Source organism: Leptonychotes weddellii, chromosome 10 (assembly GCF_054177405.1).
Source record: "Leptonychotes weddellii isolate Sample4059 chromosome 10, ASM5417740v2, whole genome shotgun sequence".
NCBI lineage: Eukaryota > Metazoa > Chordata > Mammalia > Carnivora > Phocidae > Leptonychotes > Leptonychotes weddellii.
The window spans coordinates 34,050,607-34,069,255 of NC_138378.1; the positions used below are offsets into that span (position 1 = coordinate 34,050,607).

General features: G+C 43.4%; 1 protein-coding gene and 2 long non-coding RNA genes across 4 annotated transcripts in view; 1 reads left to right on the plus strand and 2 right to left on the minus strand.

The window, feature by feature from the left end:
* LOC145723841 (uncharacterized) overlaps positions 1-3,595 on the minus strand; it is a 40,187-nt gene extending 36,592 nt beyond the window's left edge. Inside the window, exon 1 of the long non-coding RNA XR_014149168.1 lies at positions 3,517-3,595. This is a non-coding gene — a long non-coding RNA (uncharacterized LOC145723841). The remainder of the gene's footprint in view (positions 1-3,516) is intronic.
* A 473-nt stretch (positions 3,596-4,068) lies between these two features.
* ISM1 (isthmin 1) overlaps positions 4,069-18,649 on the plus strand; it is a 69,147-nt gene continuing 54,566 nt past the window's right edge. Inside the window, exon 1 of the mRNA XM_006741618.3 lies at positions 4,069-4,330. Within this exon, the coding sequence (XP_006741681.1) occupies positions 4,193-4,330 (138 nt within the window). The 5' untranslated portion in view covers positions 4,069-4,192. The remainder of the gene's footprint in view (positions 4,331-18,649) is intronic.
* LOC145723842 (uncharacterized) lies at positions 7,046-16,203 on the minus strand. Of its 2 annotated transcripts, XR_014149170.1 has the most exons (4): positions 16,026-16,203; positions 14,166-14,309; positions 8,544-8,713; positions 7,046-7,152 (listed from the first exon to the last, which is right to left on the minus strand). It is a non-coding gene; the product is annotated as an uncharacterized LOC145723842 (long non-coding RNA). The 2 variants fall into 2 exon arrangements; XR_014149169.1 differs by lacking the exon at positions 7,046-7,152 and having other exon boundaries at positions 8,447-8,713.

The following is an 18,649-nucleotide window of genomic DNA, read 5'->3' on the forward strand; positions in this document are numbered from 1 at the left end:
GAGGAGGGCACGTTCTGCATGGAGCACTGGGTGTTGTGCACGAACAATGAATCATGGAACACTTCATCTAGAACTAATGATGTAATGTATGGGGATTAACATAAGAATAAAAAAAAAATTCAAAAAAAAAAAAAGAGTTCATATTTATAGGTCAGCCACCTATAGTAGGAATACTTTAAGGAGAGTGAACTTATTAAGTAAGGTCTATATAAAGACCACATTTATTATAGTCATTAAACAAACACTGGTTGAGCAACTACTCCATTCAAAGCACTATGCTCAGGTCTAGAAATATAATGATGATGAGACAGGTCTCTGTCTTTTCTAAGACAAGCTGCTATAGCAAACAGCCCTAAGTCACAGCGGCTTTGAACAACAAAGTTTTATTTCTCATTATGCACAGTTAAATGCAGACACCCTTGTTCCCATACCTCTCCTTTGAGCAGTAACTCAGAGATTTGGGGTCTTTCCACTCGGAATCCTTTTTTATATAGAAAGGAAAGGTAGAGTGTGTGTAGATGATCACTCATGATGTTTTAGGGCCAGACCTGGAAGTACCAGAGCTCTTCACAGTCCACCTAGACCCAGTGTTGCCTGAACATGTTCTCTAACTATGAACCCAGAAAGAAAACTGTATGCTGGAGGTGGGGAGGGGATGTGTGCTCTGGAATGTTCTACCACAGGTGGTGATCCAGGTGTGGTGAGAAGGCAGACATGCACACAGACACATTCTACTAGGGCAAAGTAAGATCAATAATAAAGGTATGGGGTGCCTCAGTCGGTTAAGCAGCCAACTCCGGATTTTGGCTCAGGTCATGATCTCAGGGTTGTGAGATGAGGCCCAGAGTTGGGCTCTTGCTCAGCGCAGGTTTGCTTCAGATTCTCTCTCCCTCTCCCTCTGCTCCACCCCTCACTCACACTCTCTCTCTCTAAAATAAATAAATAAAATCTATTATTATTATTATTATAACAACTGTAAAGGTATGAATAAATTGCCCTGAGAACTCTGAAAAAGGAGGTAGGATTTTTTAAAACTTTCATCAGCAACTGGTACAATTCCATAAACGTGCTTGCAACCTAATTTGTTTCAGCTATTAAATTTGTAATTCCTTTTCCACAAAATTATAATCCAGTTCTCCCTAACCCCTAAAAAGCAGCCTGGTTTGGTAACTTTAGTCACAGAGTATGGACATTTATCAGTACTGGCTATGTATGCTTACTAGAACATAAACTCACCTGGAATTTGGATCTCACAGCGTGAAAGGATTTTAATAGGATTCATTCATACATTTGTTCAACATTTTATAAAGACTTCTGTCCCCAAAATTCAATTTACAATTTTTACAACATTTTACAAAGACTTTGATCTCCAACTCGCCCTTTACAAATTTACAAGAATTTACGCTCACTGCAAGGATTTCTTTCCAGAATTTTTTTAAAAGTTATTTCTCCTTAGGTTCCAAAAATGTTAATTTTAGATGAGAGGAGAGGCAATTGAGGCTCACATGTGGGGACTGTGTGTGATGGAAATACAGGACACAGCAGCGCCTGGATTCTAATTTAGACCAGCCTGCCTCAGGCAATAGGAAAGTCATTTGTCCCTGTGCGCCCACATCATAATCTGGCACAACTGTGGCTTAGAGCCAGGCTTAAACTCTCTCTGCCTTCGGGATTCCAGTTTGCCATCTTAATTTATATATTTCATCATTGTGCTGATTCTCCCGCCCTCCTCCCCTTTCGAAGTGACTCTAATTAGAAAACACACAGGAGGATCCTTGTGGGGTCTGAAAACTGCTGGGATCCCCTCTTTGATCTCCCATCTGAACTGCTGACGGTCTATTGTTTCAAATTCTCCCTTAGCGCTCCTGTTGGCAATTATTTGGCATTTTAGAGCCTGGAGATTGCAAGGAGATGCCTGACAGGACCGACCGCCTGAAAATTCAAAGCAAGCATTCCCTCCAAACATCTCCCCTTTCTCTCCCTGCAATCCCTCCCCAAATTACTGAAAAGGAAAAGATACCGAGTGCTTTATAAACAGCTGCCAATTCATTAATAAAATGCTAGGGCTGGTTAGAATTTTGAAAATGCTCACAGCATCTCTAGAGCGGCAACAAGCTTAGCCCTTCCTTCTCCGGACACAAATTAAAACGCAACCATTACACCCTATCTTAACCACAGCTATTTAAATTCTGCAAAATGCCACGGTGACCTGAGGAACTTTCGGACTGATGAAGGGTTTCTTGTCTTAATTTGGGTAAGACTCGGCTGACGTCCCTTGCGCAAAGATGTGAAGTCGGAAGGTAGTTGACTTTAGAATCTTCAGTTTGTAGGACCGACAGAAAGGCAGAAACGGGGCTGGGGGTGTGCAGGCGGAAAAAGTTTTTTTAATTTTGGTCACCAAAGGAGAATCGGGAGGATAAGCCCAGGGCACCGGAGTCCCAGAGGCGAGGTAGGCTTGGAAATTTGCGAAATGGACTTGTGCGAACGCCTAGGCTGGGGGCTCCGCACGCTGGGAGGGACCGGCTGGGCGGGCACAGGGAAGGAGGGGAGGAGGAAACCTGGTAGGAGGCGGAGGCAGCGCAGTATAAAAGGCCCCAGCCGTACAGCGCGCTCGCCACTCTGAGCCACTCGGGAAGGCGGGAGCCAGAGCAAGATCGAAAGGGAGGGAAACGCGCGCGGCCACTGCGGTTATCAGAGCCTGCTACCGGACCCAGTTCGGTCTCGCATCCGAGGCCAGGACTCAGCGCCCTCTGCTCGACCCGGGAGCCCTTCCACTCGCCCAAGGCCCCCAGCAAGGCATGAGCGGCGCGCGGGAGCCCGAGGCTGCAGCGCGGTCATGAGGCGGTGGCCCAGGAGCGGCGGCTGTGCGACGGCAGCCCCTAGGTCACCTCCGGGCGCAGCGCCTCCGGGATGAGCCCCTCGACCCGCGACTGTCTGCTCTGCTTGAACCCCCAGTGCCCCACCAACGTCCTGCGCGCCTGAGCCGCGGGCTCCCTGCCCCAGAAGCTTCCCGCCGCGCCACCTGCGCGCTCGACCGGACCCACACCTAGCGAATCCGACTCGCCTCACTTCCCAGGCTCTACCCCGCGCCGCGGGCGTGTGAGCAGCGCTGCTCAGGGAGTTGCGGCCCACCGTCCAGGAGCAAGTGTCAAGACCCTTCTGGAACGACACTTTATCATTCCCCTGGTACACGCGCACGGCAGCTTCTTCGGCAAGGGGCTCACAGTCGCAGACAGACACCTGGCTTGTCCTGCGCCCTCTCGGTTCTCCACCACCACAACTCCCAACTCCACTTTGTCAATAAAGGTTTCTAAACTCGCCCAGGCACCCCACCCACCCACAGCCCCGAGCCTCAGTACGCACAAGGTCTGCCCTCGCCCTGTACAGCGACCTCGGCAGCAGTGTGCGCACTTGGCGCAGCCCGGAGGCCGACGCCGATCCCGGAGGGGCTCCCGGGTCACCTCCAAACAGTGACAGCCCCTGTGTACCCGGGGCCCCCATCTGGAGCCGGCTCACCCTAGGACTCGGCGGCGGGGCGGCGCGGCCCGCGGCCCGAAGGAGCGCTGGGAGGAGGGGAGGTGGCTCGTCGGGTGAGTGGCTCCGGGCGGCAAGGGCGGGGGAGCCAAGCGTGGAGGTAACTCCGGGCCGCCACTGAAGCCCTCCTCCTCATTCTCCTCCTCCTCCTCCTTCTCCTCCTCCTCCTCCTCCCTGCGCTCCTCTGGCTGCGGCTCCCGCTCCAGCTGCGGCGCCGCGGCCACATCTGGGGCGCCCATGTGCACTCGGGGGCTCGGCTGCGCCCGTCCCGCCGCCGCCCCCGCTGCCCCCTGCCCGCAGGGTGGTCCCTGGCCCGGCCCGAGTCCCGGGCTGCCCCCCGTCCCCACCGCCGCCGCCGCCGCCGGGGAGCGCCGGGGTTTGCTCCGCAGCCGGCTTGGACGTCCCCGGCCCCGCCGTGGCTCCGCCGTGGTGCGGCGGCGGCGGCGGCGGTGGCGGCGGCAGCTCCTGCTCCCCCGGCCCGGCGCGCCCCGCTGAGCCCAGCGCCAGCCCCGTGGGCCTGGGGAGCGGGGCCCCGGCGGGGGCCGAGGCGGGAGCCGCGCTGCCGGGCTCCCGGGCTCCAACTCCTCCTCCCCCGGCGCCACCGCCGCCGCCACCGCCGCCCGCCGCGCCGGGTCCTAAAGCCGCGCGCCTCAAGAGGATGGTGCGCCTGGCGGCGGAGCTGCTGCTGCTGCTGGGGCTGCTGCTGCTCACGCTGCACATCACGGTGCTGCGCGGTTCGGGAGCCGCCGACGGGCCAGACGCGGCTGCGGGCAACGCCAGCCGGACCCAGCTGCAGGTGAGTGCGCCGCCAGAGAGGGGCGCGCGTGGCTGCGGGGCCGCGGGTGGTGGGATGCTGAGCTAGCACCCGCTGGATGCGAGGAGGCGGGTCCCGCGCCCCGCCAAAGAGCAACTGTTTGGGCAGCAGCCTGGCGGGGGCAACCTGTTTTAGGCAGAGGCGGAGCGGGGTTACGTGCCTGAAGGCTGAACCCTGCACTGAGGTCTGGCAGACGCTCTCCTTCAGGTCTGTCACAGGTCAGGTACCTGGGGGTGCGAGGCTTGGGATGCGCGGAGGAAGTGTGGAGTTATGTATGCGTGTTTGCTTTGGGGTGCTGCCAGTCTTTGGTTGCCCTTCAGAGTCTAAGTAATGTTAATCTGGGGGGGGGGCAGGGGAACGATAGGGTAGGAGACTCTTAACTATAGGGTAATATCCCCAAACTGGGTTTGAGAGGAAGAACCTTGTGAGTCAGCCCCTTGGGAAAGCAACGCCAAAGGTCAGGAAATAATTTCCCGAGGAGAATGGCCAGACACGTTCTGTCTGCCCACGCGGTCCACATGCCTCCCTTGTCCCTCCCCAGCCTTGCGGAGGGCGCGGAATCAAGCCACCTGTCGTACTTGGGGCCCGGGTCACCTGGGGCTTTTAAACATACAGTAAAGACTTCCAGCGTTCTGCTCCTGTTGAGGGTCGCTTTAAGGAATGGGATTCTGATGATCCGTTCAGCTCCAAGGCGGGCCGGGGCGGGGGTGGGGGGTGGGGGGGTCCGCCTTTGGGGAGGGGATAATGGGCTTCAGACACAAGGTCAATTACAGCTTCCGAATGAAGGATTGCTCAGGTAGGGATTTCCTGGGGCTGTCTTGGAAGACGTTTTTCCTTGAGTCTAAGGGTGTTAACAACTGTCAACTTGGAGCATGGGTAGAAGAAAAGAAGAAAATCCCGAAAGGATTTTCCCAGGAAGCAGTGGGAATTTTCTGGCTCCTAAAATTTCTTCCTCAAACCAGCCTCTCTAAAACTCTTTATTCTGCAATGTCCAGATAAGTATTATTCATTGTTCCCAAAGGGCTTTACAATCACTGCCCCAGCTAATTCCTTTTTTTTACATTTTATGTAATTTTTGTGAAAAGTTTTACTGTTAAAGAGAGAAGAATTCACCTATTTCCATAGTGCTTACTATGTGCTACTGCTTTAAGTGCTTTACAGAATTTCACTGATTTAATGAGGTTCTATACTGTTAATATGCCCCCTTGACAGATGCAAAAACTGAGGCACAGAGAGATTAGGAAACTTGCCCAAGTTCATACATTCCAAACTCTTGATTAATTATACCAAGTTTTCTCTCTGCCCGAGTGTCATAGACTAAAGCAAGGTGATCCTTGCACACAAATGCCCAACCAGGAGTGGAAAAGTATACACCCCAGAGCTAGCAGTTCTTTTAAATTTGGGACATTTCTGAAAATGTCAACTCCTGTGGGCCAACAGGTACAATGACAGACTGATAGGATTCCTTTGGGGAAACTGAAGAGACTCCCATTCTATAGACTATGGTATATCCCACCAGTCTAACACTGTAGGCATCATTCTTAATATCTTCAAGATTTCTGGAAGTCATATTTTATACATGATGTTTTCTTTCCTCATGGGCTCATGAAAAGCTGTAAAAATGATGTTCAATGGAAAAGTAAATTTGGCAGATTTCTTTATGAGGTGTTTGCTATCATTAGAATAACCTGGGGTTGGCCTTTTCTGCCTGAACAGTAAGGTAATGAGAGAAGCAGCTGGTGGAAGTGGCAACTGCAAAGGGGAAGTGGATTAAATTCTCAAAAGGGCCTTCGGCTGAAGAACTTCCCCAAGAGGGCAAAAGAAATTGGGGGGATTTAGAAGGAGTAATGTTCCTAGGAATATCTTGGGTCCCAAGGAGCTGCTAATCCACCAGCTTCAGCTTATCTTGTAATAGTGTTGGGTTATTCTGTCCACTCAATGCACTTATCCAGGCAGAATGATGCATTTAACAGTTTGGTTCATAATTTTATTCTCTTTTGTGATTTGTTATTGTAAAAGTTTTATATTCTTCCTGACTGAAGTTATTTCTTTGGCTCTCCAAAGATATTACGATTCAAATGGAGAAAGAGAATATGTTCCACCAAGTGAGAAGGTCTGCAAAAGACATTTATTAGTATGTTGTTTTCAGCCCCAGAAACTGAATTCACTAGTAGCAGGTGTATTTAAAAACAAAACTGGGGACACTATATTCTTTCTGTTTACTGGACATTTCTAACCCATCTTAAGCTCCACTTAAGTTTGTTGGCTCTGTGATATTTTATTTTATTTTATTTTGGCTCTGTGATATTTTAAGTTGCTAAACTCATTCTTTGTAACCAGGAAGTTAACCAATCCTTACACTACCTTGTTTTTTTGGTTATTACTGCTTAAAATATTCTAAAATATGAGGTTGCAGTTAGAAATGCACAACGGTTGGTTTATTTACCCAACCTGTAGTGTATTTGGGATCTTTTAAAAAGAGATACTTCCTTATTTAAGATCTGGTGATTTTCACGTATCAAGGACACCCAATAAAATAGTAGTAAGAATAACAACAATTATAGCTAAGATTTCTCAAGTGTCTTTTATGTGTCAGACACTATTCTTAGCACTTTACGTATATCAACAAAAGTCTTATGAATTGGGCACTCTCGCTATCCCAGATTCAAATGAAAACACTGATGTTAGGTAACTTGTCCAAGGGTGCACAGCTAGAAGCTGCTTAATTTGTTTTTGTTACTTTATAGTGAAAAATCTTCGAAGAATATTTGTACTCCAAGTTCTTAGCAAAGTCTTCATGCTGGCTATAAGACAGAAAAAGCCTTTTAACAACTTAAATTTGCAAACACATCTTGACAGTCTTATTGTGTTAAATATGAATATATATATTTATATATATATACACATACATTGATAACATTATATATACACACATGCACATATATATAAACATGATCTAACATGATTTTGGGGGTAGTTTCAACATACTAGAGGACACATTTTTTGGCTCTGTGACTGTCTTCGTACTGTAGGTACGATGTTATGAGGTGGCAGTAAAATGCTTTGAGCATGCTATCTTTCATGTGGCTCATGAAAACAATGTTAGTCTTCATACTGCTTTCGGTATTTTAAAATATCTTATAAGAAATTGTCCAGTTGTCTGCAACAGCTGCATAAAAATGCACAGAAATAATTTTTTTTCACTTTTGAATGAAATCTTATCTCCTAATTGAAATGAGTGTCTCATGTTGATCAGATACTCAGATTAGTTCTTTCATGCCTTTAATTGATAATAGTAAGAAAACAGTTATATATAATGAAAGCAGTCTGGAAGATAGAGCATCCTAAAATATAGAATCCACAGCAGTAATAATAAATATTATTATATCTCTTTTACTTGAAATTCAGATGGCTGCCTCTCTACTAAACGTCAGTCAGATTTAAAACCATGAATTTCTACTGATTTTAAATAATAAAGCTAGAGCTTATTAAGATATAAGCAAGTATTATAAACCATCAAATTGATTATTTTTATACCATTACAGCAAACCAAACTCTGAAATGTAACTAAATGCCTTTGTTCTCTGTCTCCTAACTACCATCTTTAAGAGCTCTTTCTTCCTTTATCCCTCTACTTGCCTCAGTAAAACGGCTTAGCCTCTTGTACTCACTGCTTCTGGTGCAAGAGGTCACCTGAGCTCTTTATAGCAGTAGAAGCAAAAGGGACATTTATTTGTTCTTAATACAAGTAAGTTTCCTTGCAGTGATTCTGTGGGATTGATAGTCTTTGTATACCCATTTCACAGATGAGGAAATTGAGGCCTGGAGAGATTTGAGTAACTTGCCCAAGGCCACACAGCTGTGGTGGGCAGGGCCAGGATTCAGACCAGGCAGGCGGGTTGTGGAGCCCAAGTTCCTTTTCCAGTTCCTCAGCAGGACTCCCAGCTCTGATTCAGGTCAACAGACATTGTGTTTCTTGTTTTGTGACTTGCCTGCCCATTTTCCAGGCAGGCTGTTTGCTCTTATCCCTGGAATTCTTTATAAATTATGGATGACTGTCCCACTTAGCTATTACTACGTAACAAACCACTCCAATACTTAGTGGCTAAAAACAACCATTATTTTATTAGCTCATCAGTTTGTGTGTCAGCAACTTGCTCTGGGCTCAGCTGGATAGTTCTTCTGCTGATCTCACCTAGAATTACACCTGTGGCTATAGCCTTGTGTTGGCTTGTCATGAGCTTGATAGTCGAAGATGACGTCACTCATATGTCTGATGGTTGATGCTGGCTGTCACCTGGGCTCTCTCGGGTCTTTCATCTTCAAGTAAGCTAGCCTGCATGGCTTTACATGGTAGACTTAGAGCTGCAAGAGAGTAAAAGCAGAAATTGCAAGACCTCTTGATGAACTTGTACAACTTCAGCTACATTCTATTGGCCAAACAAATCACTGGGTCAGTTCAGAGTCTAGGGGACAGGAAATAGACTCTTCTTGACTGGAGGACCAACAAAGTAACATTGCAAAGGAGCATGTGTACAGGGATGGGAGGAATTATTGTGGCCATCTTTGCAAAATCTCTACCATATTGACTTTTGTCTCATAGGCTTTGTAAATGTTTAGACCAATCTTGCACTCATCTTTTAATATTGTTTCTGCTGCCTTTGGCCATGCAAAAACTTTCTGTTTTAAATGTAAGCAACTCTGAATCATTTCTCTTATGACTTGTGGTTTTCTTGCCTTACTTAAGAAAGAGTTCCTCAAATAAAGATTGTCAAAATCTTTAAACAGATTTTGTTCTAACGGTTTTATAGTTTTTATTGTTGATGCTGTTGTTGTTTAGAACTACAATCTACTTTGGTGTTATTTGTGGGTTTAAGGTTGGTTTGTTTGTTTGTTTGTGGGTTTAAGGTTGGTTTGTTTGTTTTGGGCTTAAGCTTTAAGATAAAGATACAGCTTTGGTTTTTGTCCAAATGAATAGCCACTTGTCCTATCATACCTAGGTTTGATTGCTATTGTGAATAGTGTTTTATTTCTTGTTGTTATAGTTTCCAATTTGTTAGTTCTGGAATCTAGGAAAGCTATAGAAATATATGCTTACAGTTTTCTTGGTGTATGCATGAAAGCTAGAGGTATCCATTTCAATAGTGAGATCATTAGAGTTTCATGGGATGAGTTGAAAATCTTCATTTTTTTCACTTTAGCACTTTAAGTAAGATTATGAGATGGTTAGAATTCATTCATAAAACCCTTTTGGCCTTGGTACCTCTTTGCTTAAGATCTCTGATTAATATTCCATATTATTCCACGGTCAATAGTCTATTCAGATAATATAACTTTTCTTTAGTCAATTTTGATAAATTATGTTTTCCCAGAATATCATATATTTTTACATACTGATAAATTAGACTTTCTCAGTATAAAGTTTGTACATAGTACAAGCATATTTTGCAAATATTCATGACTGTATATTTTTATGCTGTACAATCTTATATCTCTTTGTAAGACCTATCAGATCAAGATTGTTAATTATATTATGAAAACCCTCCAACTCTTGATTTATTTATTATCTACTTATCTGCTGATTCCTCAAGGAAATTGATTTCATTTTTATCCTACTGTTGTAGATTTGTCTGTTTCTCATAACCCCATTAATTTTTGCTTTACTTGTTTAGAATCCATGGTGTTGGGACATAAAGTATCCTTTTTGGTGGTTATATATATGAAATTCCTTGTCTTAAATACTTTTTTTGTTTGATATTAATGTTGCAACTCTTGCTTTATTTTTCTTTCTTCTGGGATTTGTTGAGTGTCTCTTAAATATCTCTCTTATTAATAACCAATAGCTAAATTTTCTTTTTCCATGCAGTATGTCAATGAATTTAACTCATTTATATTTATTGTGATTACTGATAGATTTGAAGATATTTTTCCCATTTTATGTAGTATTCTCAAATTTCCACAATTTTTCCCACTTTGCCTCTTACCTTCTAATTTATTATCTGTGTGACCATTGGCAAGAGAGTTAGCCTATGTCTTAATTTTCTCCTCAGGAAATTAGATATATAATAACTATTTCCTAGTGCTGTTGTAAAAATTAAAACACTGAATGAATGTTAAGTACTTTACTAGCACATGAGGGGCGCCTGGGTGGCTCAGCCGTTAAGTGTCTGCCTTCGGCTCAGGTCATGATCTCAGGGTCCTGGGATCAAGCCTTGCTTCAGGCTCCCTGCTCCGTGGGAAGCCTGCTTCTCCCTCTCCCACTCCCCTTGCTTATGTTCCCTCTCTCGCTGTGTCTCTCTCTGTCAAATAAATAAAATCTTTAAAAAAAAAGTACTTTATTAGCACATGAACATTCAATAAGTATTTAAATGTTATTTACTTTGTTCATTTTTCCTCAAGTTTTGAAAGTGTTCTATTGCTGTTACTCTTAAGATTTTAACAGATTTGAACTTACACTTTTCTATCAGTGCTGAAAATCAATCCATATTTATAACCTAAATCCCCCCCAAATAAGAATCTGACATGCCTTTTCTATGTATCTCTCAACTTTTAATACATTATATGAATATTTAATACCAGATTATTCCTCTTTCTTTCTGTTTCTTTTTTCTTCCTTCTTCCTTTCTTTCATTCTTTCTTTTTCATTATAACTATCTTAGAAATAATTTCTTAGCAGTTTCACTTATGTTCCCAATAATTATCTAGGTATAACTATAAGATTTAGCTATTTCTTTATCTGCTGTTGCTGCTATTTGAATCTCGTATTTTCATCTTTTATTTTCTTGGAAAATATTCTCAAAAATTTATTTTAGAAAGGTTTTATCAAAGGCTAAACTCACTGAGATCCTAAATTTTTGAACATATCCTTATTTGGTTATCATACTTAAATGCTAATTTGGTAGTTGGCTGTGTTCCATATTGTTTCCCCTCAGAATTTTGAAGATAAAATCCAATTTTATTACACCATCTCATGTTTCACTCAAAAACCTGATGCTGTGGCATTGTAGATGACTTTTTTTTTAAACTAGAAGCTTTTGGGATTTTTCACTTTATTCATAATGTTCAGAAATGTCATCATGTTATGTTTAGATTTAAGGCTTTAGTTAGGTAGTTCTGGTTAGCACTCAGTGGACCCTTTTAATCTGAAGCCCCATGTTTGTCTTCATCTTAAGAACACTTCTCGAGTAATTTCTTGCTTATGCACTCTTTAATCAGTTTCCTGTCCTCACCTTTCTCTCCCAACTTCTATAGCCTTGCCTCTCCTCTCCTCTTCCTTCTCTCCTCTTCCTTCTCTTCACTTCTCTTCACTTCTCTTCTCTTCTCTTCTCTTCTTCCCTTCTCCTTCTCCCCTCCTCCCCTCCTCTTCCTCTTCTCTCTATTTTTTCTCTCAGCAGTTTTAGTTTTTAAAAAAAAAATAATGAATATAATTTACATACAATAAAATAAATGATTCTTAAAAGTTCAGGTCCATTTTTGACAATTTTATATGCCCATGTAGCCACCATCAAGATTAGGATATAGAATGTCTACATCATCCCAGAAAGTCTTCTAGTGAATCATTATAGGCAATTCACTCCTCCCGGAGGCAACCAGTGTCTGATTCCTATCATCATAGATTAGTTTGCCTGTTCTAGATCTTCATATAGATGGAACCATACTGTGTGCATTTTTGTGTATGTGTCTGGCTTCTTTTGCTCAACATAATGATTTGGGGATTCATTTTTGTTGGTGTGTATATTAGTAGATTTCTCTAATTTATTGCCACATGGTAATCCATTGCATAACTATATCACAATTTGTTTATCCGTTCCCCCCATTGGTAAACATTTGGGTTGTTTCCAATGCTTCAGATACTATAAAAAAGTCCATGTTAACATTCTTGTGCAAACCTTTCTGTTAACATATGTTTTCATGTCTTATGAGTAAATGCCTAGTAGGGCAACTGACATAGCCTCTATTGTTCCTAGTATTATAGGAATTTCTCTAAAGAAACTCACTTTTTAAAGAGATTTTTCTTCACTTTCTCAGCTCTGTAGTGTTTCACTTTCAGTTGGTTACCATTTCTTCCATGTCAACTAGAAATCATTCCTTCTTCTATAGGTGAACCCTTTCAGCTTTACAGCTCTGTTGTGGATTCTTTTTTTTCATCTGCCTTTTCAGTAGAATTTGGAGAGGGAAAGGAAGTAAATGAAAATTCTTGGTCTACCACCTTGAACTGAAACACTATAATTTTATTTCTTAATTTAATTTTCCTTTATACAAACCAGAAGAAAGTTTTATTGTTTGTGTAGCCCCTTCGTTCATTCTTTCCAAGCCATGTTCTAATAGGCATTGATCTTTGAGTCTGGGAGACATTCTTAGAAGTCATGAGAACTATCCATTCAGTAAAGGAGAATCTATTTTGGTTTTAAAGCCTCCGAAGGAAAGAATCCCACAATCTTCTGTATGTCGTACAAGTATTTCTTTTAACAACCTTCAGTGTCACAATATTTTCCCTCTGATGTGTCCGTTAAATCTTTTACGCTACCTCTTAATTTCATGTTTGCTATTTTTTACCACTATTCGTTCACTTTTCAAAAAAAGCATCTCATGCAGGACTTGAAGACTATTATTTTAATAGTTTCTCTCTCTTCTCCAGATTCAATTATCTCCATCTTTTTTTTTTTAACTTGTCTACATTGGTCTTATTTTATAGCACTTAATGGTTTCTGTGGTCCTCTTATTTCTCTCTCATTTTCTGAGAACATCTTTCTTCTACAACCCTTAGCTCAGGATTTTTTGATTTATAAAAAGAAAGAGATGGTGATGAAGCCTCTTTCTTCAGGGACAGCTATCTGTCCCTCTGTCTGTACTCATTTACTAAAAGACAGAAGATTCCTTAGGGGATGGGATAGGGTAATCAATTTAATGCCCAGGATGATAGACAGTGACTTTAAGAAATAGCAAAGGAGTGTGCTATTAAGAAACAGATCTCATTTTGCATTTTATTTAAATCTTTTCTGTACTTCACTTCCAACTTCATAAGAAGCCATGAACATAAAAGATAAAACTTAATTTTTTTCTTTCTGTGGCTGCTGAGTCAAGAGTTTAGATGGAGTACAAATGCTGACCCCCTGGCAGGGACAGTGCTACAGGGCCAATAGAATAGGAGAGTTTCTGTTTTCAAATTTGGGGTCCCTGGCTGCCAGACTCACAGTTTGGGGCACCCCAACCTCCAGATGTTCAGATAAGTGACCTGGAAAAAGGAAGGTAGACTGTGAAGGCAATAGGCCACTTCCCACCAGACACCACATCTCTATTTTCAAAAATAAAAAGATGTGGCCAGAATCTATATGAAGGATCCAGGGAAGCTGGAAATGATGCCATAGGCCACCCAGGTGTTAACTTACCCCCACCAATGTCTAGATAGAATATTCATGCCAGTGCCAATGAAACAAATGAAAAACATGCCTTGGCTCCCAACAACTTCTCAGAGATAGGGATGGGGAGAGAATGGGGGGGGGATGGCAACTGTATTATTATTTTTTAAAATATAGCTTTATTGAAGTATAGTAGATGTACAGTGAACCATGCGTATTTAAAGTGAACAATCTGACGAGTTTTGACACCTGTCAAATCATCACCACTATCAAATGATGAGTAAATCTATCATCTCCAAAAGTTTCTTAGTGCTCCTTTGTGAGTCCTCCCTCATTCTCCAGCAGTCTCCAGCCCACTGAGCTGCCTTCTGTCACCATAGATTCATTTCTACATTTCCTAGATTTTTATATAAGTAGAATCATACAGAATGTACAATACAGCAAGTTTCTTTGCTTACCATAATGATTTTGAGAATCATCCATGTTGTTTTATGCATAAAGCATTTGATCCTTTTTATTGCCAATTAGTATTCTACAGTATGCATACAATATGCTTATCCATTCATTCACTGAAGCACATTTAGGCTGTTTCCAATTTGGGCCTATAAAATAAAGATGCCATGAATATTCAGGTATGTCTTTGCATGAACATATGCTTTCATTTCTCCTGTGTGAATACTTAGGAGCAGAATGGCTAGGTCACATGGTAGGTGTATGTTTAGCTTAATTAGGAAATTGTGGCAATCTTTTTAAGGCACTCACATAACATGTTTAGGATCTATAACAATCCAGGGACCCACTGGAAAACTTCAGAATATTTGCAAGTTGAGCCTCAGGATGAGATCTTCCTACAGTTAAAACATTTGTAGATTGTGATCTACAATATACAGTTGAGTCTTAAACAATGCAGGGGTTAGAGGCACCAACACTCCCCTCTCCACACAGTTGAAAATCCATGTATCACTTTTGACTCCCCAGAAACTTAACTACCAATAGCCTGCTGCTGATCAGAAGCCTTACTGCTAACATAAACAGTTGATTAACACATGTTTTGTAAGTTATACATACTATATACTGTATCCTTACAATCAAGTAAGCTAGAGAAAAGAAAATGTAAGAAAATCATAAGGAAGAGAAAATACATTTACACTATCATACTGTTTTTATCAATAAAATCAATAAAAATCCATAGACCCAGGCAGTTCAGACTCCTGTTGTTCAAGAGTCATCTATATGATGAAAAGTTGAAGGAAGGAGAGAAGATATTGTCTCCTTGGAGAGAATTCTCCTATTTTTGCAGGATGCCCAAAGGACAAAATTTCATGGGGCTCAATTCACCAGGTGATGGTGATGGAAAGAAAAGTTAGATACTAGACAAAAAAAAAAAAAAAACAGGTTGCAAAGATGTCCCAGCAGAAGACTCAGCTTCCTACGTAAGCTGCTGTCCATTGCACCCTTCATCTTCCTGTCCCCATGCCCTCCCTGACTAGAAATTAAGTAAACCAGAAATAGATTTTCTATCTCTTGCCTGGGGACTCAATAACATTGTGACTTGGAAATCTGGTATTGGTTATGAGCCCCAAATGAATGGGAAGCCAGTTTTATTGCTGGGAACCTTCAAATTCCAGGAAGTAGAAAGGGCAAAAAGTAAAAAAGGGGAGATCTCATTAGGTGACTCTAATCCCTAGCCCGTGAAGTGGGCTGAAGGAAATGTTAACATGAGCTGACCTCCTGGCTATGCTGGACGTAGGGGAGAGTGCTCAGGATTAGAAACCCACGCAGAGTTCTCACTGGAAGGCAGGAACTGTCCCTCCCTCACCCATCTACCACCCTGATGTTCACCAGGCACAGTTGTGGCTCTGAGACACAGAGGAGAGGCTCAGGATGACTGCTCCACCTTTGCACCCAGAGTGCGTTGAGTAGAGCAGCAGTACCTCCTGGGATCTCCCAAGGAGATAAGAATCTCAGGTCCCACCCAGAACAACTGAGTTAGGACCTCCATTTTAATAAGGGCCCCAAGCTAATCCTAGGCACAGCACAGTTTAAGTAGCATCATTTAAGATGCTTATCTTGTAAATTGCAAGTCCCGGAAAACATTCAATACAGGTCGGGGATTATTCAGCTCTTGCCCAGTTATGCTGCAAAACAGAGGACCCCCAAACTCAGTGGCTGTAACAGTAGGCATGTATTCTCATGCTCACAGGTCTGCAGGTCGTCTGGGGTTTAGTAGGTCTAGGCAGGCTAAGAGCCAAGCTGTGGGTTGGGTCTGGGTGTCATCCAGGCGTCTCCCATGTTCCTGCAACCAGCAGGCTACTTACCACGTGTTCCTGTCATGACAAGGAAAACGCTCAGCAAGGCAGAGGCTACAAGCCCTCTTCCCCCTCTGCCGGGGCCACACCATTCCTTCAGCACACACTCATTGCCAGGCCCGACAGAGTGGCCAAAGACCCGGGCTTTGGATTCGTTCCAACTTCACTTCTGCTTCTCGCTAACAGGCGCACCTTTAGGCAGAAGTCGCACACTTCACTGTGCTTCCGTATCCTGTTCAGTAAAATGGGATAATAATAATAATAGCTACATCACTGGGAGCTTATCATGTTGCTAGGACTGTCCTCAGATGTCCCGGAATGGTTTAACTCATGGGTATTGGTATGATAGAGCTGTGTGACCCCGGGCAAGTCACTTCGACTCTTTGCATTTCATTTGCTTTATCTGAGAACAGACATCCTCATGGGATAATTCTAAATTTTGAACTTCGTCTTCAAAACTGATAATGATGATGCAAAAGCTAGCAGCAAGCATTTACTCTGTGCCAGGCCCTGGCATCAAGACTATATGTCTTTACACCTTTTAATTCGCAAAATAGCCCAACAGGGACTATTTCTATTTTGCAGCTGAAGAAACTGAGGAAAAGCAATGTCAGGAAATCAAGGTTTAACATCTGATTGTTCAGAGCACCTCCTGTGGAGGGCAAGATATGACAGAACTGATGCAGTCCAGGCTGGCTCCATGTGGCTGACACATTCTGCCTCATGCCAATCAATGATGCTTCTGAAAAGGCTATTCTTGTCTTCTTCTGCCATGTGGGAGAAGGAAAGGAAAGAACAAGAACAGCTTGAGAGAAGAGACTCGAAAGCAGCTGGCCTCCTGGTTCAACGGAGGCCCCCTCCCCACCCGACCCACCACGCGGCCGCATCCCAAAGCAGATGCCGGATGGATGTGATGAGCATTTCCAGTGGAACCCAGCCATCACCTAGGGCTGTGTGTCTGTGGAGCACTCAGCCTGGCTCTGGGCCAGCATCAGGCCGAGGGGAAGGGTGGGGCCCGAAGGACCCTGCCTCTGAGAAATTAGAACTAGAAAAGGCTGTGGATTTCTGTCAGCACAGGATTCCACCCACCAAAGGTCGTTTCTAAGTCAAGAGATGCACGTCCGGGGGTGCCTGGGTAGCTCAGTCGTTAAGCGTCAGCCTCCGGCTCAGGTCATGAACCCAGGGTCCTGGGATCGAGCCCCAAATCGGGCTCCCTGCTCAACGGGAAGCCTGCTTCTCCCTCTCCCACTCCCGCTGCTTGTGTTCCCACTCTTGCTGTCTGTCCTCTGTCAAATAAATAAATAAAATCTTAAAAAAAAAAAAGAAATGCATGTCCATCTCTTTCTGCCTTCCTTCTGAATGCCCTCCCTTGTGCAGTCCCACTGCTTAAACATCGTGTGCTTCATGGTAGGGATGGAACTGTGCCCGCAAATATGTTCTTCATCACTCACAGAGCCTTAACCATTTAAGCCTGCAACCACTTCCCTGACGAAGGGACACCCTTTCCTACCTTCCTTTCCCCGACAAAACAAGAGAAACATGACATGCCTGGGGGACAGGAGTTCCACAGGCTCGGTGAGCTATATATTTTGCTTTTTAGTGATTGTTGCTGGCCAGAAGAATTTCTTCATTGCGACTAATTCAATTTTCCCCTTTTTCAGTGTGTCACAAAGTCCATTTCTTCAAGGTCTTCTGAAGAACAAGTGGTCAGTTTTGAAAATGTTTCCCATAGTTGAGAGTAGTATCACATTCCCTTTTTTAGCTATGGCATTACATTGCTAATATCTAATCAGCTTGTGGGCCACTCTGGTTCCAGATCTTTTTTGGTTATTCTTCCCAAGTCCCTTACTGCCCTGAATCCCCAGTGTATTTTATCCTCTGTTTTGTTTTGGTTTTGGTAGGCTGTGTCTCATACTTCTGGTATGTTCTGCAGCGCCCTCTTTGTTCTCCCTTTGCACCCCAAATGTTGAGTTGGGCAAGTCTCATTTCAACTATCTTAATAGCTCATTAATTTGTTGATTGTCACAGAATTGAGCATCGACTGGGTATATAGCTAAAATAGAAAGGACAAAATAATTGTAAAAAATACATGACCACTGAAAATATGAAATCACCATACTATCCCGACAGAAAGGCAAAAAGGAAAACAAAAACAAAAAAACTGAAGACACCAAGTGTTGGCGAGAATATAGAGCACCTATAGGGAATGTGAACTGATATAAACACTTCGGAAAATTGGTTTTCCAAACTACTGAAATAATGTATATGTACCCCTTGGCACAACTGTCCTACCCTGGATATATACACCACAGAAATGTATTCATCTGTGCACTCAAAGACCTGAGAAAGAATGCTCAGAGCAGCACTACTTATTTTTTTTTAAGATTTATTTATTTATTTGAGAGAGAGAGAGAGCGCTAGTGGGGTGAGGGACATAGGGAGAAGCAGACTCCTGCTGAGCAGGGAGACTGACATGGGGCTCGATCCCAGGACCCTGGGATCATGACATGAGCTGAAGGCAGACACTTAACCGACTGAGCCACAGGCACCCCTGGAGCAGCACTATTTAAATAGCCCCAAAGTGGAACCAGCGAAATGCCCATCAACAGTAGAACAGGTCATCAGTCAGTGCA